This window comes from Macaca mulatta, chromosome 1 (genome assembly GCF_049350105.2).
Source record: "Macaca mulatta isolate MMU2019108-1 chromosome 1, T2T-MMU8v2.0, whole genome shotgun sequence".
Classification (NCBI taxonomy): domain Eukaryota; kingdom Metazoa; phylum Chordata; class Mammalia; order Primates; family Cercopithecidae; genus Macaca; species Macaca mulatta.
The window spans coordinates 205,185,542-205,206,827 of record NC_133406.1 but is presented as its reverse complement, the minus strand read 5'-3'; the positions used below and the strand labels follow the sequence as shown (position 1 = coordinate 205,206,827).

Genomic DNA, 21,286 nt, shown 5'->3' with positions numbered 1-21,286 from the left:
CTGTCTCTCTATCTGTTAAATGGAGATAATTTTAGGGCATTCAGATGGGCTACACCAAATATGCCACACATAATTCATTTTAAGTAAGAAACAGCTCCGTAACTCCTCATCCTCTGACATTAGTCAAACTGTAAGGAGAATTTGAGCAAAGCAAGCCTTCTTTTTTTTTTTTTTTGGAGACAGGGTATTGCTCTGTCACCCAGGCTGGAGTGCAGTGGCACGATCTCAGCTCACTGCAACCTCCACCTTCTGGGTTCAAGCCATTCTCCTGCCTCAGCCTCCTGAGTAACTGGGATTACAGGTGTGTGCCACCACGTCTGGCTAATTATTTGTATTTTTAGTAGACAGGGGTTTCACCATGTTGGCCAGGCTGGTCTTGAACTCCTGGGTTCAAGTGATCTGTCCATCTCGACCTCCCAAAGTGCTGGGATTACAGGCATGAGCCACTGTGCCTGGCCTAAGCAAGTAAGCCTTGAGCATAGTATAAGCCCTTTTTCTGCTCTTCGGGGTCTAACCAACAAGAAGAAACCATCTTAAATGTACATATGCATTTAAATAAACAACTAAAATGAAGGCTTCTGAATTTTTCCCCCATCTGTCTTTTTTCGTCTTCTGATGATTTCATGCCTTTAATTCCTATACGAATTAACATCCATTTATTAAGAATACTTCTTCCGGTATTCCATTCATTAAGAATTTCCTTCCAGTGTATAAATGCATAATTAACATTCTCAGCAGAATATGTAGACCTAGCTGCATGACACTTATTCAGCAAACACTTATTGAAAACGTACAATGGACAAATATTCATAAGTTATCTATATAATACTATGCGCAATTTTGACATTTTAACAAAACTGAACATTTCATGTTCCCCTAAATGCACAAACATATTGGTACATTAGTCCACTAATTAATAAAGAAGATAGCATGAAATAGTTTGATATTTGAAGATGGAATCTTAACTTACCCTTTAACATACTATATATATGCTCTGGAAACATATATAAGAGAAATACTTAACATCCTCGTAAGTAAAATGGGGATAACACACATCTTATGGTGTCATAATAAGGACACTTAATAATAGATACATATGTAAGTATTTAGAATAGCACTGTCCAAGAGAACTTCTGTGATGATGGATATGTTCCATATCTGTGATGTTCAATACAGCAGCTGTGGCTACTGGGTACCTGAAATTTGGCTGTGACTGAGGAACAGAATTTTTTTTTTAAGAAATAAAAGTTGATTTAGCATTCAGGTAAAGTCCACCAGGAGATTTTCCTCCAGAAACTGAATTTTAAATTTTATTTACTTTTAATTAACTTAAATTTAAATAGCCCCATATGGCTAGTTGGTTACCATACTGGACTGTGTAGATCTAGAAAAATCCTAGCACATAATATATGTACAATGTTATTTTACTTCTATTTTCCCTATCAATACCAGCATGGTGGCTTTGTGCCTGTAGTTCCAGCTACTTGGGAGGCTGAAGTGGGAATAGTGTTTGAGCCCAGAAGGTTGAGGCTACAGTGAGCTGTGATTGTGCCACCTCTTAGGTGACAGAGCGAGAACCCATCTCCAAGAAAAAAAAAAAAAAAAAAGCACAACAAATTATACCTCATGAAAAACTAACTTATTCACCAAACAGCAATCACAGCATAAAAACAAAAGTGGCTGGGCATGGTGGCTCATATCTGCAATCCCAGCACTTTGGGAAGCCGAAGTGGGAGGACTGCTTGAGCCCAGGAGTTTGGGACCAGCCTGGCAACATGGAGAAACCCCATCTCTACAAAAAATTAGCCAGGCATAGTGGCATGCACCTATAGTCCCAGCTGCCAGGGAGGCTGAGGTGGGAGGATCATCTGGGCCTGCAAGGTCAAGGGGCTGCAGTGAGCTGTGATCATACCACTGCACTCCAGCCTAGACGACAGAGTGAGATCCTGTCTCAAAACAAAAGTGATTAATCAGTTATATATGTGCTAAGTAAGAGCTTTGCATTATTATCTCATTTAATCTTCATAATAACTTTTTGAAGTTGGTAAGCAGGGAAATTAAGCTTAGAATTTGTCCAAAGGCATCCAGCTAGTAAATCAGTAAGCAAATATTCAAACCCAGGTAGTCCAATTCCAGAGACTATGCTCTTAACCATAATGCTAAATTGCCTACATCTTAATGAACCAGTTTATGCAAGATTCATTATATACTCGGAGGTAGTAAAAGTCCACCCAACCAAACAACCACACATACACAGAGCAAATTAGAAATCAAACAATTTGAGCTACAGACACAAAAGTTATACATGGTAACTGGCTGACCCAAAATGAGTCACATCTGCCAACTGGTGTGACCACGTAAATATACCAAATTTGGTGACTTTGCACTTATTAGGAACACTGACAAATTATCATCTCTCTTCCCAGAATAAAATGACTAAAATATAAATCCATATTTTAGAACTAAGAATCTACTTTGATAAGGAGATGGGGGAGCAGAGATTGGACCTAATGGAGAAGCTCAGGCAGAAGCAGTCAATATTTACCAGAGCCCCATGTCACTGTCTACAAGGGATATTTGTTAAGACATCAAACATTTCTGCTAGGAGAAGATTAAACCGGATTCACTGCATTTGCATGAAGCACATCGCTATTCTTATCTCAATTCCAAAAAGGAGCTTAATTCACTTAATGTCTGCAATATTTATGACACAGTATTTATTGTGCCCAAAGCTGGAATTCTTATTCCAGTTCTACCTGATAAGTCAGAGGAACACTGTACATGGCAAACCATAGAATGCTGAACACCACAGGAACTTCTGGGTGACAGAAAAGCTAGTATCTGACCCATTTTCTTTTCTTAAGGAGGAGTGAAGAAAAGACCACTTGGTGACAATGATTTTCTTGGAAGAGAAAAATAAATAAATAAATAAATATTATTATTATTATTATTTTTCTAAGAAAAGACTACTGATCTTTCATCCAGGTCAAAACCATGTATGTAAATTTGCCTCCTCTCAATCCCACATGTCTCTAGTTTCTCTTCAAACTTCATGATCCCTCAGATCGTACAAGCTCTTGGTCAAAGCTAGCACTGAGAGGTACTATTTATTGAGAAATTATCAGTCCAAGATTATTAGGCACTAGAAAATAAACTGCTTTATAGATCTGTAGTAAGTAACTTTTAAAAAAGTAACTTGTTATTTTAAGCAAGTACAGATGAAAACTCAAACCATAATAAAAACATGAATAGCACCAGTGTTCTAGAAATACTACTGAAGAACTAAAGGCAGAATAGTCAAATAATTATGGCGCCATTATTTTAGCTTTGTCTGACCTGCTGTGTGACCTGGAGCTAGTCCCTTTGCCACTTTATGCCTTTCACTTCATCTCAGTGATAGAGAATTAACTACTACTATCTTTCTCAGTGGAATAGTGAGTAGATTAAATTATTAAGCAAAATGCTTTGGGCAAAAGTCATATGAATGTTAAATATTATTATTTACAAGCATTCATTTTCCTGGCAGTCCTGTGGGGTTAGGAAGTTATCTCCATTTCATAGATGAGTAAACAGGCACAGGGGGTAAGGTCACATATTAAGGCTCTATTTATTTAGTCCCTGTGGGAAGGGAATAACGCACACCTTTAGCAACCATATGAACTTTCCTAGCACATCCAACACAATCTTTAATGCATTCAATCCCTAACTTAGTGTTGCATCTTTTAACATGCTGTTGATGAAATTGAGACAGCTCTAGAATGGCAACAAGGCTAGAATAAGCAAGGAGGAACAATGCTGTATGCTTTGGGAAAAAGTCATAGAAAAACACAGGTAAGTATGCCAGATACAGCAGCTCATTCCTATAATCCCCGCACTATAAAAGGCCAAGGCCAGCAGACTGCTTGAGTAAAGGAGTTCAAGACCAGCCTAGGCAACATGGTGAAATCCTGCCTCCATTAAAAACACAAAACATTAGCCAGGTGTGGTGGTGCACACCTGTAGTCCCAGCTACTTGGGAGGCTGAGGTGGGAGAAACACCTGAGCCTGGGAAGTTGAGGCTGCAGTAAGCTGAGATCACACCACTACACTCCAGCCTGGGCAACTGGAGTGAGACCCTGTCTCAAAAAAAAAAAAAAAAAAAAAGAAAGAAAGAAATAAAAGAAAAAAAGAGAAACACAGATAAATAATCTCAAGATAAAAATCCACATTATTGGCCAGGCACGGTGGCTCACACCTATAATCCCAGCACTTTGGGAGGCCAAGGTGGGCAGATCACCTGAGATTAGGAGTTCGAGACCAGCCTGACCAACATGGAGAAACCCCTCTCTACTAAAAATACAAAATTAGCTGGGCGTGGTGGCGCATGCCTGTAATCCCAGCTACTCGGGAAATGGAGGCAGGAGAATCACTTGAACCCAGGAGGCAGAGGTTGCGGTGAGCCAAGATCGCGCCATTGCACTCCAGCCTGGGCAACCAGAGTGAAACTCCGTCTCAAAAAAAATAAAAATAAAAAACATCTGAATTATTATTTTCAAAGTTCTGCTTTCACTAACACATAGAGACTTTCAGCCACAGCTATTAAGTAATATGGTTTGCTACAAAAATACTTTGAAAAAACTAAATGTACTCTTATTATATGATCCAGCAATCACACTCCTTGGTATTTATGCAAAAAAACTTACGTTCAAACAAAAACCTGCACATGGATGTGTACAGTAGCTTTACTCATATTGCCAAAACTTGGAAGCAACCAAGATGTCCTTCAGCAGGTGAATGGATAAATAACCTGCAGTACATCTAGACAATGAAGTATTTTTCAGTGTTAAAAAGAAATGAGCTATCAAGCCATGAAAAGACATAGTGGAACCTTAAATGTGTATTACCAAATAAAAGAAGCCAATCTGAAAAGGCTGCATAATCCATGATTCCAACTACATCACATGATGGGAAAGGCAAAACCATGGAGAAAGTAAAAAGATGAGTGGTTGTCAGGAGTTGCAGGGATGGGGAAGGATGAATAAGTAGAGTACAAAGGATTTTTAGGGCAGTGAAAAATACTCCGTATCCTGTAATGGTAGATACTTATCATTACACATTTGTCCAAACTCATAATATGCACAACAGCAAGAGTAAACCCTAATGTAAACTATGGACCTGGTTGATTACCGTCAATGTAGGCTCATCCTTTGTGACAGTGTACCACCCTGGTGGAAGATGCTGATAATGGGGAATGCTACACATGTGGGTGAGGAGGAATGTGGGAAATCTTTATACTTCTTCTCAATTTTGCTGTGAACCTAACACTGCTCTAAAAAACAGTTTTAGGGGAAAAAAAAAAAAAGGTTAGGTTATCACTGGCCTTCATATTGGTGTGTCCCAACCAATTCTCTGGGAATGAATATTTGCCCTTTGGGCTGTAACTATTAATAACAACTGTGTACAAAGACGTTGAACTGAAGAATGAACAAGTAGCAACAGGAAGGGTTCTGGAAGGCCAAAAAAGAGCAAAAATACTATTCATATATAACGAGAATGTAAAAGAAGCACAAAGGATTTTTCTGCTCTTATCTAACAATGTCTGATATATTACTTACCCGACTCCGAAGACAGTCAGCCAGGTTTCGACGTGTGAAGTTAGCTGCTGCTGTGGGAGACAATTCATATCCTGGTAGAAGAGATAAAGAGTCATACTTAAAGCAGAAGGAATAACAGTGCCCCAAATTATTCACTACCCTTTTTCCTAAAGCCCACCATCTTTTGTACACTCAGAGTAAACAAAGCATATAGACTGAGGGGTACAATCCTACTCTAGTCCCTTTCCTCATGCAACAGCTATGAAATAGCTGGTTAGTACTGACAGCAATTCTTGGCCACAAACAGAACCAGTTCTATAGTGGAATGAAACTTGTAGCAGTCTTTCTTAAACGATTCATTCATCAACACACTGTGTTTTCCACTGTAGAAGGGACACAAATACACAGGAAGTGAAAAAAAAGAAAGATGTCTTAGATGCCAATTTTTTAAAAGTTTATTTTAAAAAGGATACTGGGGGCCAGGCACAGTGGCTCATGCCTGTAATCCTAGAGCTTCGGAAAGCCAAGGCAGGAGGATCGCTTGATCCCAGGAGTTTGAGACTAGCCTGGGCAACACAGTGAGACCCCATCTCAAAAAAAATTGTTTTCATTTTTAGGCATGGTGGTGTCTGCCTGTAGTCTCAGCTACTCAGGAGGCTGAGTGGGGAGGATCAATTGAGCCCAGGAGTTCAATGCTGCAGTGAGTTATAATTGTGCCACTGCACTCCAGCATGGGTGACAGAGCAAGACCCTGTCCCTAAAAAAATGAAAATAGGAACAAAAAGGATATTGGGAAAAGAGAGGCTAGAAGTTAGGACTACCTCTGAGTCATAGTTTATTAAAAAAGAATTTTAATGTAACTTTATTAAGAAGTATAATATGACTTTCAAAAGTACAAGCCACAGGAAAAGAACATTTCCATCATTCTGCAATATTTTTAAAAACAGAGTATCTCAAGTGTTAAAACTTCAAAAATAAATGTTGTCATACCAACAAAGGTACAATCCAGAGGAACAGCATCAGATATGCATGTAATAATGCATTCACTTTGGAGCTTAATCCCCCTGTAGAATGGGACCAGTGCCAAAAGGCACAAGAATGATCCATAACTCAGTGGGCCCACACAGAAAATGTCAGTACGGAAAGACACACAGCAGTGTGGTTAAGTAATTGCTTACGACATTTTAAATACCACTGTCAAATTAGGAGAGATTCAGATTAAAATCCTAACAAATATTTATTGAGCAGCAACTATGTTTCAGGGTCCATGCTGAGTGTTTTCACATGTATTATTGTACTTTATCCTCACAGGTCTATTAGTGCGTATTAAATCATAATGAAAGCAACCCTTGGCCAGGCGCAGTGGCTTATGCCTGTAATCACAGCACTTGGGGAAGCTGAGGCAGGCAGATCACTTGAGCCCAGGAGTTTAAGACCATTCTGGGCAACATGGTGAAACCTCGTCTCTACTAAAAATATAAAAATTAGCCAGGGGTGGTGGTACACACCTGTTTTCCCAGGTAGTTGGGAGGCTGAGGTAGAAGCATCACCTGAGCCTGGGAAGTCGAGGCTGCAATGAGCCATGATTGTGCCACTGCACTCCAGCCTAGGCGATAGGAGTGAGACCCTGTCTCAACAACAACAACAACAACAACAAAAATAATAATAAAAAAGATAAAAAAAAGAGGCCAGGCACAGTGACTCACACCTGTAATCCCAGAGCACTTTGGGAGGCCCAGGTGGGTGGATCACTTGAGGACAGGAGTTTAAGACCGGCCTGGCCACCATAGTGAAACTCCGTCTCTACTTAAAATACAAAAAATTAGCCAGGCATGGTGGTGCATGCTTGTAATCCCAGCTACTCAGGAGGCTGAGGCACGAGAATCACTTGAGCCCAGGAGTTGGAAATTGCAGTGGGCTGAGACTGCGCCACTGCACTCCAATCTGAGCAATAGAACGAGACCCTGACTCAAAAAAGAAAAAAAAAAAAAACAAAGAAGGAACCTGGACAAGTGGGAATACTATTCAATTCTTTACCTAACCCCTTAAACATCTCTAACGATCTAACCATTATCCTAAAGGCAGAAAAGTCAAGCCTGATTATCTGCATAGAGATTTTCTCTTTCTTTCCCTTATTTTAGTTCAGTTCTTTAACTTATATAAGAATCTCTATACAGTTACATACACAAAACTGTACTTGGCAATTTTAACCAAATACAGTTTTTGTTCTGTGCACTGACTTTAGACCCTAAAACCCAAGTAACAAACAACTCTTGCTCCTCTTGTTCACTCCTCTTCCTCTCTCAGGACAGCCAGTGAAGTAATACAGTACCTAATGGACTTCAGAAGCATTACTGACATGCCTCATTTGTTATGCAGGCAAAAAGTGGAACCACTGGGGAAAAAAAGCAGAATTCTTGAAATATTCTAAACCTGAGTAAACGTAAGTACCATGTGCTTTATGTTCCTGAATGTCGGGACTAAGCCTTATTCATCTTTGAATTCTCTGAAGTATTAAGCAGAATGTTTACCATAGAAGAGGCCCTCAAAAATATTTATGGAATTGAATACAAATGATAAATCCACTGCCCAAAAAACCATGTGAATAGATCTTTGGTCATTTTACACATGCAAGTATATTCAAATTAAGTTCCTTCAAAGCTCCATATTATACCAGTGCAGTGTATAACATTGTTATTGAACTGTGAAGTTTAAGTTGAACAAGGTTTTCTCTGCCAGACCACCACTACAAACGTTCCTGGATCAGAGGCCTAGTGGCTAGGATTGTTTGCTAGGGAGGCTTTCCCAGTGGATAACAGTTCATTAGCCCCAGAGAGAGCTCACAAAATACTTCACAAAAGTCCTAATTATCTCTCTAGAAGGAAACCTACCAGAGAGTAAGGTAGAACCCTTTGGAGACACAGTAAATACTTACAGTTAGTTACACAATACTTTAAGTTTACAGAACATTTACATATGTATTATTCATTAGTATTATAATTCATTTCAGAGATAAGGAAAATAAAGGCCCAGAGAAAATAAATGACTTATCACATAAAAAATAGTAAAGCCAAGGTTTACTTAGGTTTTTTAATGCTGAGATTCAGATTGTTTTGTTCGCTTGTTTTGAGACAGGGTCTCACTCTGTCACACAGGCTGGAGTGCAGTGGCACTATCACGGCTCACTGAGACCTTGAACTCCTGGGCTCAAGCGATCCTCCCACTTCGGCTTCCTGAGTAGCTGAGACTATGGGGATGCACCACTGCACCCAGCTAGTTTTTTTATTTTTTATAGAGCCAGAGTATTGCTTTGTTGCCTAGGCTGGTCTCAAACTCCTGACCTCAAGTGATCCTCCCGTATCAGCCTCTCAAAGTGCTGGGATTACAGCTGTTAGCCACTGTGCCTGGCCGGATTCAGATACTTTTAAACTCAAACCACATCCTCTGAAATATCTAACACTTAAAAAGTCTGATACTACCATCCCTACCTCCAAGAGGGTGTTAGTTTTTTTTTTTGATTGGTTTAAAAAATTTTTTTTGAGAGACAGAGTCTTCCTGCCTCCCAGAGTACAGTGGCAAAATCATAGCTCACTGCAGCCTCGACCTCGTGGGCTCAAACGATCTTCCTGCCTCAGCCTCCTGAGTAGCTAGGACTACAGATGCATGCCACCACACTCAGCTAATTTTTAAAAATTTTTTTGTGGCAGGCTGGGCGTGGTGGCTCACACCTGTAATCCCAGAACTTGGGGAGGCCGAGGTGGGTGGATCACCTGAGGTTGGGAGTTTGAGACCAGCCTGACCAACATGGAGAAACCCTGTCTCTACTAAAAATACAAAATTAGCCAGGTGTGGTGGTGCATGCCTGTAATCCCAGCTACTTGGGAGGCTGAGGCAGGAGGATTACTTGAACCTGGAAGGCAGAGGTTGCAGTGAGCTGAGATTGCGCCATCGCACTCCAGCCTGGACAATAAGAGCAAAACTCCATCTCAAAAAAAAAAAATTTTTTTTTTTTTTGTAGAGATGAGGTGTCACTACATTGCTCAGGCTAGTCTTAAACTCCTGGTCTCAAGTGATCCTCCCACCTTGGCCTCCCCAGTTGCTGGGATTGCAGGTGTGAGTCATCACGTCAGCCCGATGGTGTTATAACTGCCAACTATTAGTGTTACAATAGTTCTCTGCTCTAGGATTTTTGTAGAAAATCTTTTATGACGGATTAGAATCTTTAGGGTCTGGACAACTTCTTAAACACAGAAATGAAAATATGACCACATAAGTCTTAAAGAATATTATTTTTCAGTTCAAATTTAAAGACAAACCAATTGTGATAGGCTGAATTTTGTCCTCCAGAAATTCATATGTTGAAGTCTTAATCCCTAGTACTTTAGAATATAACTGTATTTGGAGAAGGGATCCTTAAGAGGTTATTAAATTAAAATGAGTTCCTAATCCAATATGACTGGTATTCTTAGAAGAGGAAATCTGGACACAGTACAGAGGGAAAAATCATGTGAAGACACAGGGAGAAGATGGCCACCTGCAAGCCAAGGAGACAGGCCTCAGAAATCAACCCTGCCAACACCTTAATCTTTGACTTCTAACGTCCACAACTGTGAGAAACACATTTCTGTTGTTTAAGCCACCCAGTCTGTGACTTTTGTAATGGCAGCCCTAGTAAACTAGTAATATGCCAACCAAAACTCGTAAGTCTTACCCACCATTTCGCATCTTATAAAGTTGCACGTTTTTCTGAATATATTCTGCAAACTGTACAGTGTCTCCAGCCTCTCCCACACACAGCAGTAATATCTTTTCACTCATCTTAAACATCTTGTCATGATCTGCTCAAAAAAAAAAAAAAAACTGTTAGAAACTGCCTTAACAGAAATTGACAGTCATTATTTATGCAACCATAAACAGGTTTATTAATTACTACAGTTGGCCTTCCATATCCGTGGATTCTGAATCCACAATTCAACCACCTATGGATCAAAAGTATTCAGAAAAAAAAAAAAAATAGATGCTTGCATCTATCCTGAACATGTACTGACTTTTTTTCTGGTCATTATTCCTTAAACAATACAGTATAACAACTATTTACATAGCATTTATGTCATATTAAGTATTATAAATAATCTAGAGATGATTTGAAGTACACAGGAGTATCTGCATAGGTAATATGCAAATACTATACCATGTATATAAGGAACTTTAAGCTTCTACAGATTTGGGTATCTGCAGGGGTTCTGGAAACAATCCCTACAGATACCAAGGGACGACTGTATATTGAATAATTTCACTAATCATTGCTTTTAGAAGATTTTAATAGGTAATGGTATCAATTTATCTCTTTCATTCTTCATGTTAAACCATCAGCATATTGTGTAGTGTCAATTTCAGTTGAAGAATATACATGAAAGCTACCAATTAAAAATACAAGTTAAAGCATTGAAAAGCATTTGAAATGCAAGGAACAGAACAGAAAAAACTGAAGGAATCCAGCCAATGGCGATTATCTTTAGGCTCATGATAACAAAGCCCTAAAATGTTTCCACAACTACAAATGTTAGTTATTATATTTATACACACACAAAAGTATATATGAAAGGGACTGATGCTACAATTAAAATTAAGGAACCATCTCAAGAAAGAATAGAAAATCAACTGAGAATATTAATCACTTTAAAAAGTAAACAAATTCCATTGCCAAAGAAAAAGAGAAAATTAAAACGATTGCCAAAGCAAAAATTCTAGTGAATATTTTGACAGTAAGCTACTTAAAATACCTCACAAAAATCCTAATACTCTAATCTTATCTAGCTGAACCAGACTCATTCAGATTAGATAGATAAATATTCAGGTTACAGTTATTGCCTAAGGTAGAAAACTCCACATTCAGTCTGCAGCTTCAGAAAAGGCCTAAATCTTCCTATCTCACTCTCACTTTCACTTTTCATTTTTCAAATAGTGCTGAATAATCTTCCCTGGGAGACATGTTTCCTGTTTGAAAGCTTCTGAAATGTCAAAATCCTTTAATAGGATTTAAAGAACAAAATGCTACTGTCAAATACTTTACAAGTGTTTCAGAGTTGTAGATACCAGTAATATGGCTTCTTAGACTTGGAGGGAAAAAACACACAAAATGCACCTGTAGATAGCACCAAATTGCCTCAAAACTCCTGAACAAACACACTTTTATTTGTTGTACAGGTTACATTAAAGACTGTTAGTTTGCAATATTAGTAAGAGAAAAACGTTCGCTTATATTATCTATGCAAAAAAAAAGGAGCAGAAGGGTATATGCTAAGTGCTTGCCAGTGGTAAGAGTATGGGCAGTTTTTGTTCCCTTCTTTTTGCTTATCGGTATTTCCTAAAACTTCTATACTTAATATGCCTCACTTTTATAAGAAAACATTATTCAATAAGTTGGCAATATCATTAAAATAAGAAAAAAGCTATTTTTATTTGAGGGGGGAGCTTGTTCACAAAGAACTTATGTCACACTTAGAAGAAAGGCTAAAAATCTAGGCAGTAACCTGTTCCATTTTAAAATTAGCTTAATACAAGGCCAAAAATGTTTTTTAAACACTATGACCAATGAGTCGCAGAAGGCAACATATTTAATAAAAACACAAGAGATAGATACTAAGAGACCCCTGAGTTGTACAGGAAACTGCCTGTGTAGCTCTGGGGAATTTCTGATTCTTGACAAGGAACTTACAAGATCCACATACATGAAACAAATGGACAACAAAATGAACAACATTAGCATGTCATACTGTGGAAAACCAACTGGACTAGAATCCAAGAGACCTTGGTTATGACGTGGACTTGGCACTCTGAACTTCAGCAAATTACTTGTCCTCTCTAAGCCCCAGTTTCCAGATGTGCGAAATGTTAATAACATCACTTACCCCTGTCTAACTCACAAGTGAGAAAAATTAATGAATTCTATACATGTCCAATATTATGATACTCAGTGTTAGATAATGTAGCTCAGATCATACATGCTATAGGAATTCAGAAAAGAGAGAATTCTGTGTGGGCTGGAGTACTTCGAGTAACTTAAAAGCAATTCTACATAGGCCAAGAGAAGAGACATGAAATGCAGCACATAAGCAAACCACAAGTTGTTACCGCTTAATAAGGTGGCAGTCCTCAGCAAATGTCTACTCTATAGTATCAAAATGTTTATACAAAGTGATATACTGGACAATTGATTAGAAGTTGTATTATCATTTAAACTTGGAGAAAGGAGTCCCAGAAGGTTATTATTTTGCAGCATTCTTGCCTACTCTAAACAAGCTCCATCATTAAATGAATGATTAGAAAAAAGTCATCATACGGCCGGGCACAGTGGCTCATGCCTGTAATCTCAGCACTTTGGGAAGTCAAGGCAGGTGGATCACCTGAGGTCAGGAGTTTGAGACCAGCCTGGCTAACCCGGTGAAACCCCGTCTCTACTAAAAAAGACAAAAAAATTAGCCGAGTGTGGTGGCGGGTGCCTGTAGTCCCAGCTGCTGGGGAAGCTGAGGCAGGAGAATAGCTTGAACCCAGGAGGCTGAGGTCACAGTGAGCCAAGATCACGCCATTGCACTCCAGCCTGGGTGACAGAGCGAGCTTCCATCTCAAAAATAAATAAAGTCATCATACAATACTAAAATTTATATTATAAATGTTTTTATACCAGGAAAGACCATAGGGAAAATCAGAATGTGTGGAGTGCAATGATTTCCAACTATTTTTCAAGAACTAACTCAAATTCGTCTTTCTCCCATACCATAGTGATCATTCTTTTATTACTTAGGATTTGCTCTTGAACTCATTAATTTAAAAACCAACCTAATACTAACTAGTAATACTTCTTTTACCACATAAAATCATCTTGCAGTATTTATTTCCTTGTTTTCTTAATGTCTTGGACTCTTCTATGGGTTATAAGTAATATACTGCATCCCCTATAATGACTAAAAGTACTGTGTACATAAGTAGGCTTAAAGCACGTTCTTCTTTTCAATGTGATTTCACATACATTTTTGGGATGAAACAAAAGACCTGTAAAGGTAATGATTATTGTTCTACCTAGACATGACTTAATGCTAAAATCACTTGCTTGTCAAAGACCTCAGAATTCAAAATAATGGACAAATTTACTCTCAAAACAAATTCACTCCTTTGGGAGGACTAGCTTACAAACAAAACTTCTACAAACTAATCATAGAATTTCATAAAGTATCAGGTGCTGTGTTAAGCGATTTCCATCAATTCATTAACCTTTTAAGATAGGTGCTATTACATCACCACCTTATAGATGCTAGCTTTAGGGCACGGAGTTGGAGAAACTTACTTCAGGTCACATGAGGCAGAACCTGGGTTCAACCTATGCAGTGAGTCCAGATATTTTGCCCCTAACTACTGTACTATACCGTCTCTCTACAGTAAATTACTCAATACATAATTTTAAGAAGATTTTGGTTGTTTTTCCTGCAGAATCTAAGTTTGTTTTCCTTAATTGATCAAAGACGTGCTACTGTTGAAAAAGTATTAAGCTCTGGTTCAGATGACTTAATGTTCATTTGACAAATGTTTGGGCACCTGTGTATGCTTAGTATTAAGTACCTGTCTAGTGCGAAGGATTTGCGCATAACTCATTTACTCAATCCTCCCGACAAGTCTGTGAGTTTGGTATTGCTAATCTTAAAGATGAGGAAATCTGGGCACTGCGAAATAACTTAATCAAAGTCATAAGGCAAATAAATGACAGGGCTCCAATCTCCTAACTCCATTAACTACTTAAATATAAGGAAAACCTGGCAGCCATTGTCCTGGAAAGCTGAAAAAGAAGAATCGGGAGCCACCGGGAGATACGGGCAGCGGAAAGAAAATGACAAGCTTCTGGTATCACAGTCTGACTGTCCCCAGGATCCCACCTTATGTCGCCAACAAACCTCATTACTAGCGACAACAGGAAACTTTTATAAGAGATTCGGGGATCTAGAGAGCCAGGTTCTGGGCAGGCGCTTAAACATTTATAAACAGATTCCCTTTAGGCAACTCTCACCAAGCAAGAAGCATTTAGCGAAGGCCAGAGCAGAGCACTGACCTAGGAGCCCGGGAGGAGCAAATGCCAAGGCCCCAGACTTGTCTGCCTGTTGCTTCCGTTATTTTAAAAAAAAAAAAAAAAAAAAAAAAAAAAAGGCCGAGCACAGCGGCTCACGCCTGTTATCCCAGCACTTTGGGAGGCCGAGACGGCGGGATCACCTGAGGTCGGGAGTTCGAGAGCAGCCTGACCAATACAGAGAAACCCCCCCCATCTCTACTAATAATACAAAAATTAGCCGGGTGTGGTGGCGCATGCCTATAATACCAGCTACTCGGGAGGCTGCGGCACGAGAATCGCTTGAACCCGGGAGACTGAGGTTGTGGTGAGCCGAGATAGTGCCATTGCACTAGAGCCTGGGCAGTAAGAGCGAAACTCCATCTCGAAAAAAATAAAGTAATTAATTAAGTAAGTATGGGCAGGGCAGGCCGGCTTCCACCTCTTCGATCCTCCCTGGCACACATTCAACCCCCGACAAACTCCCTCTGGTCGCCCCGACACCCCAGGCCTGGCCGGGCCTCCCCTGCTTCCTCTCACCGTCCTTCATCTGGACAATATTGCTGGCGGCCACCCGGTCGGAGGCGACAAGGACATAGTCGGGGCCTTGGATACCGATTAGGTACTCCATGGTGGCGGGAGGCCAGGGGCTGCAGGTCCGACAAAGCGCGAGACTCGCCGGCTTCCAGGTCTCACCGGTGAGACAGCACCTACTAGCGAAGATTGGCGCGACGCCGGCTGCGCGACTTCCACGGCGCTCTCGAATGACGTACAACTGTCGCGAGAGGTTGGAAAGCGGGCGCGGTGCCGGGTTCCTTGAGCTCGGCGCTTGTCTCCTCCGACGCCGACTGTGCAGGTCACTTACGTTATGTGACGCCCAGTTTCTCTGTCTACGCACTGGGATTTTAAAACTCGCTTTAGGATAAAATCACGCAGTGTATGTAAGGTGCCGAGCACGTGTGGGTGTCAAAAAGGGGTAGGTCGCCAGGCAGCCGTTTCCCTACGTTGCTCAGTAAAATCTCCCCAGAAACCCCTTTCCTGCAAGCCAGATTGGAGAAAAATTAACTTGAGGGGAGACTTACCTCCATCCTTCACAAAAATAATATATGGTTGGATTAAAGATGTAAGAATCGGCTGGGCGCAGTGGCTCACGCCTGTAATCCCAGCACTTTGGGGAGCCAAGGCGGGCGGATCACCTGAGCTCGGGAGTTCGAGACCAGCCTGACCAACATGGAGAAACCTCCGTCTCTACTAAAAATACAAAATTAGCGGGGCGTGGTGGCGGGCGCCTGTAATCCCAGCTACTCTGGAGGCTGAGGCAGGAGAATCACTTGAACCCGGGAGGCAGAGGTTGCCGTGAGCCGAGATCGTGCCATTGCACTCCAGCCTGGGCAACAAAAGCAAAACTCCGTCTCAAAAAAAGAAAAAAAAAAAGATATAAACATGGAAGAAAAAGTAAAAAATTTTTTTGTAATTTTTGGAAGAGATGTGTTTCTAAGTGTGACAGGGAACCCAGAAGCAGTATAAGAAAAGACGTGACAGATTTGACTACATAAGATTACAAGTCTCTATGTGGTGAAAGTCATTCTCATGCTCCACAATAAATGTAAGTTGAGGATGTTTCAATTGTAGAAATAGTTACTATTTTGGACCTTATAGACAGAAAAAAGGAAAAAGTTAATATCTATAACTTAGAAGATATTCCTACAAACCAATGGGAGGGGGGCGGGGGGAGCAATATCATTTTTAAAAGACCCGGCAGGCCGCGGGGGTTCACGCCTGTAGTCCCAGCACTTTGGGAGGCCGAGGCGGGCAGATCAAGAGGTCGGGAGTTCGAGACCAGCCTGGCCAATATGGTGAAACCCCATCTCTACTAAAAATACAAAAAATTAGCTGGGTGTGGTGGCAGGCGCCTGTACTACTCGGGAGGCTGAGGCAGGAGAATTGCTTGAACCCAGGAGGCGGAGGTTGCAGTAAGCCAAGATTGCGGCACTGCACTCCAGCCTGGGCAACAGAGAGAGACTCTGTCTCAAAAAACAAGACCAAAGACTTAAGAAAAACAATTCACAAAAGAAGCAACACGAATGGCCAATAAATATGAAAATATCCTCAACCTAGATGGTAATTAGGAAAATGTGAAATAAGAAACAATGAGAAAGTATAAATTAGGGGTAAGGTTCTAAGTTGTACAACCTTTTTATAGAGAACAATTTTAATATCTGTTAAAATTAAGTGTGCATAACCTTTTGAATATGTCCAGAAGACATGTTTGTACACACTGTCCTAATATTTGTGTACAGAGATATTCAGTGTTGCCGGGCACAGTGGCTCACGCCTGTAATCCTAGCACTTTGGGAGGCCAAGGCAGGCGGATCACAAGGTCAGGAGTTCAAGACCAGCCTGGCTGACATGGTGAAACCCCGTCTCTACTAAAAATACAAAAATTAGTTGGGCGTGGTGGTATGCGCCTGTAATCCCAGCTACTGGGGAGACTGAGGCAGGAGAATCACTTGAACCCAGGAGGCAGAGGTTGCAGTGAACCAAGATCACACCATTACACTCCAGCCTGGGCAACAGAGCAAGACTCCGTCTCAAAAAAAAAAAAAAAAAAAGGATAGTTAGTGTTGCAGCACTACAACACAAACAACACAAAAGAGGACCAACTTACATGTCTAAAAGTGGAGACGTTGGGCTGGGTGTGGTGGCTCATGCCTGTAATCCCACCACTTTGGGAGGCCGAGGTGGGTGGATCACCTGAGACCAACCTGACCAACATGGTGAAACCCGGTCTCTACTAAACACAAAAAATTAGCTGGGCGTGAAGGAGGCACCTGTACTCAGGAGGCTGAGGCAAGAGAATCGCTTGAACCCAGGAGGCAGAGGTTACAGTGAGCTGAGATCACGCCACTGCACTCCAGCCTGGGCAACAAGGGCAAAACTCTGTCTCAAAAAAAAAAAAAAATTGGACAGTCACAGTGGAATATTGTTCACCCATAAAAAGAATGAGACAAATCTAAATATACCTATATATTCCATGGCCCAAGATAAATTAAGTGAAAATAAAAATGCTTTTTTATCTGTAGCCTGATGCCATTTTGTTTAATGATGAATATTTGAAAATGAATGGAAATACCTGTAAATACTTATTTACAGGTATTCTAGTGTCAAATTATATGCAGTTATTACCCTGGTGAGTGTAATTTGAAGGGAGAACTTTCACTTTTTATTTTATACACATGAGTATTGTTTGAATTTTTACAATGCTCATGTATTATTTGTATTTTTTCTAATAAAAAAAAAAAAGCCAGCCATTCCTTTATATCTTGAAGCAATTCTGAAAAAAAAGGTGAAATATTTCTTGATTGGGTTTCTGACATCTACAACTGAGTCTTCATATTAGCTTATTGAGAAATGGGAAAAGAGTTGCAATTGTATCTCCAAACACAACTATGCAATTCGTTTGCCTCTGCAGAAATTGTAATACTTACTTTATTCTGAATGATTCTTCCAGCTCCCTGCTCATAAAGGAACACAGAGCCTGAGGAGTTTGAGGCAGCCTATTAATCATGGGATGAATGCCAGGGGCAAGTGAGGTCATTAAGTCAACCATCCACTATGAACACAGCTGCATCCATCATTCTAGAAAGATTCTTTTCTTAAATACCACTTGGAGGGGGTAGGTCTCTCTCTCTCTCATTGTGTATGTTTGTGTGTTTTTTTAATTGCAAAAAGTACGTAGTTATACTATATATACACACATACACAAACAATATAGAAGAAATAAAGAGTTAAATACCTTTCCTTCCATCAAAGGTAACCACCCACCAAATGTCTGTATCCTTCCAGACCTTTCCTTTGTACATACCAATATTCATTCATTCACAAACGCTGCAGATTTCTGAATTGGCAGATCCACAGTATTTTTATTATTTTTTTTTAAGGACTATCTTTTTTTTTTTTTTTTTTTTTTTTGAGACGGAGTCTCGCTCTGTCGCCCAGGCTGGAGTACAGTGGCCGGATCTCAGCTCACTGCAAGCTCTGCCTCCCAGGTTCACACCATTCTCCTGCCTCAGCCTCCCGAGTAGCTGGGACTACAGGCGCCCGCCACCTCGCCCGGCTAATTTTTTTGTATTTTTTAGTAGAGACGGGGTTTCACTGTGCTAGCCAGGATGGTCTCAATCTCCTGACCTCGTGATCCGCCCATCTCGGCCTCCCAAAGTGCTGGGATTACAGGCGTGAGCCACCGCGCCCAGCCTAAGGACTATCTTTTAAGCTGATTCATCCCTCTTTCTTTCCAGGCTTTTTTATTTTTATTTTTTCTGAGACAAAATCCTGGGTTCAAGTGATCCTCCTGCCTCAGCCTTCCAAGTAGCTGATACTACAGTCACATGACACCACATCCAGCTCTCCCCAGGACTTTTTGAAATCTCCTTTAGCTAAGTAGCACTAGAGCTGCCCTAATTTCTTGTTAGTATAGAAGAAAGTAGGTTTTCAAGACCTACCTTGTGCTGTGTCACTAAGTATGAGGAAGAATCCCTCCTCTAACTAAAGTCTTAGAATAACTGAGTCTTAGAATTAGAAGTCTGTGGAGGTTCCCAGAAGCAGCATAATGTAGCCAAAATATTTACAGATAACAAATATTTTTGACTTTGCAGGTCATACTCTCTCTGTAACAACTACTAACAACTAACAACTGCCATTATAGTGTGAAAGCAGCCATAGACAATACATAGACAAGAGAGCGTGGCTGTGTTCCAATAAAACTTTGCTTAAAAAACAGGTAGGGGAAGAGGGAAGATGGGCTTGGCTCATGGACCATAGTTTGCCTCCCTGATATAGTGGAAGGCCTCTAAGTCAACACCTAAGTGTGGTCCCGGCTCTACCTTTTTCAGCCTTGTTGCAAAATTCATTTAGCCTCCCTGAGCCTCAGTTTTCTTATTTATAAAAGAGGCATTCAGAAGAGAGGTTTGCTTTGTGTTTCCCTTGAGATGGGACAAAGATGCAGGTCTGTTTGGTACCATGAGTATAAGGAACCATATTCTGCGAGAGTTTGGGAGAAACTTGATGAAGAATGACTGCAGTGTTGGGGAACATGGCCATAATGTGGAAGCTACCAACCTTGCCAAGACTCCCAAGCCCAAGCTTGAGATAAAAGCATCAGTGTAGCTCACCCTCAAAAGACCATGTGAGCTTAGACAATAGGATTGGGACAAGGGTAGACTGGAGATCAGAGGCGCATCCCTAACATTCAGGACAGTTACTGTACTGCATACTGTTGATGCCCTGCCCATAGTGCCCATAGTCCCTTCACCTACCTGGGCACCCATTTCCCAGCTGTTATAAATGTTGGTTGATAACAACTTACAACTACCCTTTTCTTCAGGGAATTTCCCTCAGCCAAATAGGAGTCCCCCTTGCATAGGAGGCTGTTCGCCAATACCCACTCCTTGCCAGTGATTGACTGATCGACTGACACAGGGATAAAAGATAAGTTCCCTGAATTTAAGTGGGATACAGTTTGTCCTCAAGAGTATCCCTGTGGAATCAGTCTAAAGCTGGTCTCCAGCCAAGACCAAGTTCTTACTTAACTTTTTCCCCCTACCCTATCTTGCTTCCTAACTCCGCTTCTCCTGAGAGCTCTTCCACAATTAATGACTTGAACTAGCACCCTCATTCTGGTTCATTTCTAGGGAACTCAAACTAAAAAAACATTTGGCACCAGAAGTGATCATAGAAAGCAGTCTCCAAGGGATTCTGGAGTGAGATCACTCACCAGCTGGAAGATGACGAGGACACCAATGCTGGCAGTAGAAAGAATATTGACAGTTCCTGACCTCCTGTAACAGTGCTACAGCAGGTGAAAGCTCAGACTTTCACCTGTGTTTAACTGGGATAGGTTATGGTGGAAAGGGATGCAGTAACTAAAAAACTCTTGAACACTTGAGAAATATGAGAAAAACAGTAATTGTCTGGACCAAAGAATTGGGTGGCTATTGCTGAGTGCTATCAATTCATCAAAGAAAGAAAGCAGGCGGGGCGCGGTGGCTCACGCCTGTAATCCCAGCACTTTGGGAGGCCAAGGTGGGCGGATCACGAAGTCAGGAGATCAAGACCATCCTGGCTAACACAGTGAAACCCCGTCTGTACTAAAAAATACAAAAAAGGCCGGGCGCGGTGGCTCAAGCCTGTAATCCCAGCATTTTGGGAGGCCGAGACGGGCGGATCACGAGGTCAGGAGATCAAGGCCATCCTGGCTAACACGGTGAAACCCCGTCTCTACTAAAAAAAAATACAAAAAACTAGCCGGGCGCGGTGGCGGGCGCCTGTAATCCCAGCTACTCGGGAGGCTGAGGCAGGAGAATGGCGGGAACCCGGGAGGCGGAGCTTGCAGTGAGCTGAGATCCGACCACTGCACTCCAGCCTGGGCGACAGAGCGAGACTCCGTCTCAAAAAAAAACAAAAACAAAAACAAAAACAAAACAAAAAATTAGCCGGCCGTGGTGGTGCGCGCCTGTAGTCCCAGCTACTCGAAGGCTGAGGCAGTAGAATGGCGTGAACCCGGGAGGCGGAGCTTGCAGTGAGCCGAGATCGCGCCACTGCACTCCAGCCTGGGTGACAA

The 21,286-nt window shown here is 41.1% G+C and overlaps 1 protein-coding gene across 1 annotated transcript in view; it reads right to left on the bottom strand.

The window, feature by feature from the left end:
• PSMB2 (proteasome 20S subunit beta 2) overlaps window positions 1-15,401 on the bottom strand; it is a 38,073-nt gene extending 22,672 nt beyond the window's left edge. Inside the window, exons 1-3 of the mRNA NM_001257425.1 lie at window positions 15,208-15,401; window positions 10,289-10,411; window positions 5,595-5,665 (exon numbers count right to left, since the gene is read on the bottom strand). Coding sequence (NP_001244354.1) covers window positions 5,595-5,665; window positions 10,289-10,411; window positions 15,208-15,298 — 285 coding nt within the window. The 5' untranslated portion in view covers window positions 15,299-15,401. The remainder of the gene's footprint in view (window positions 1-5,594; window positions 5,666-10,288; window positions 10,412-15,207) is intronic.
• Between the last annotated feature and the right edge of the window lie 5,885 nt (window positions 15,402-21,286).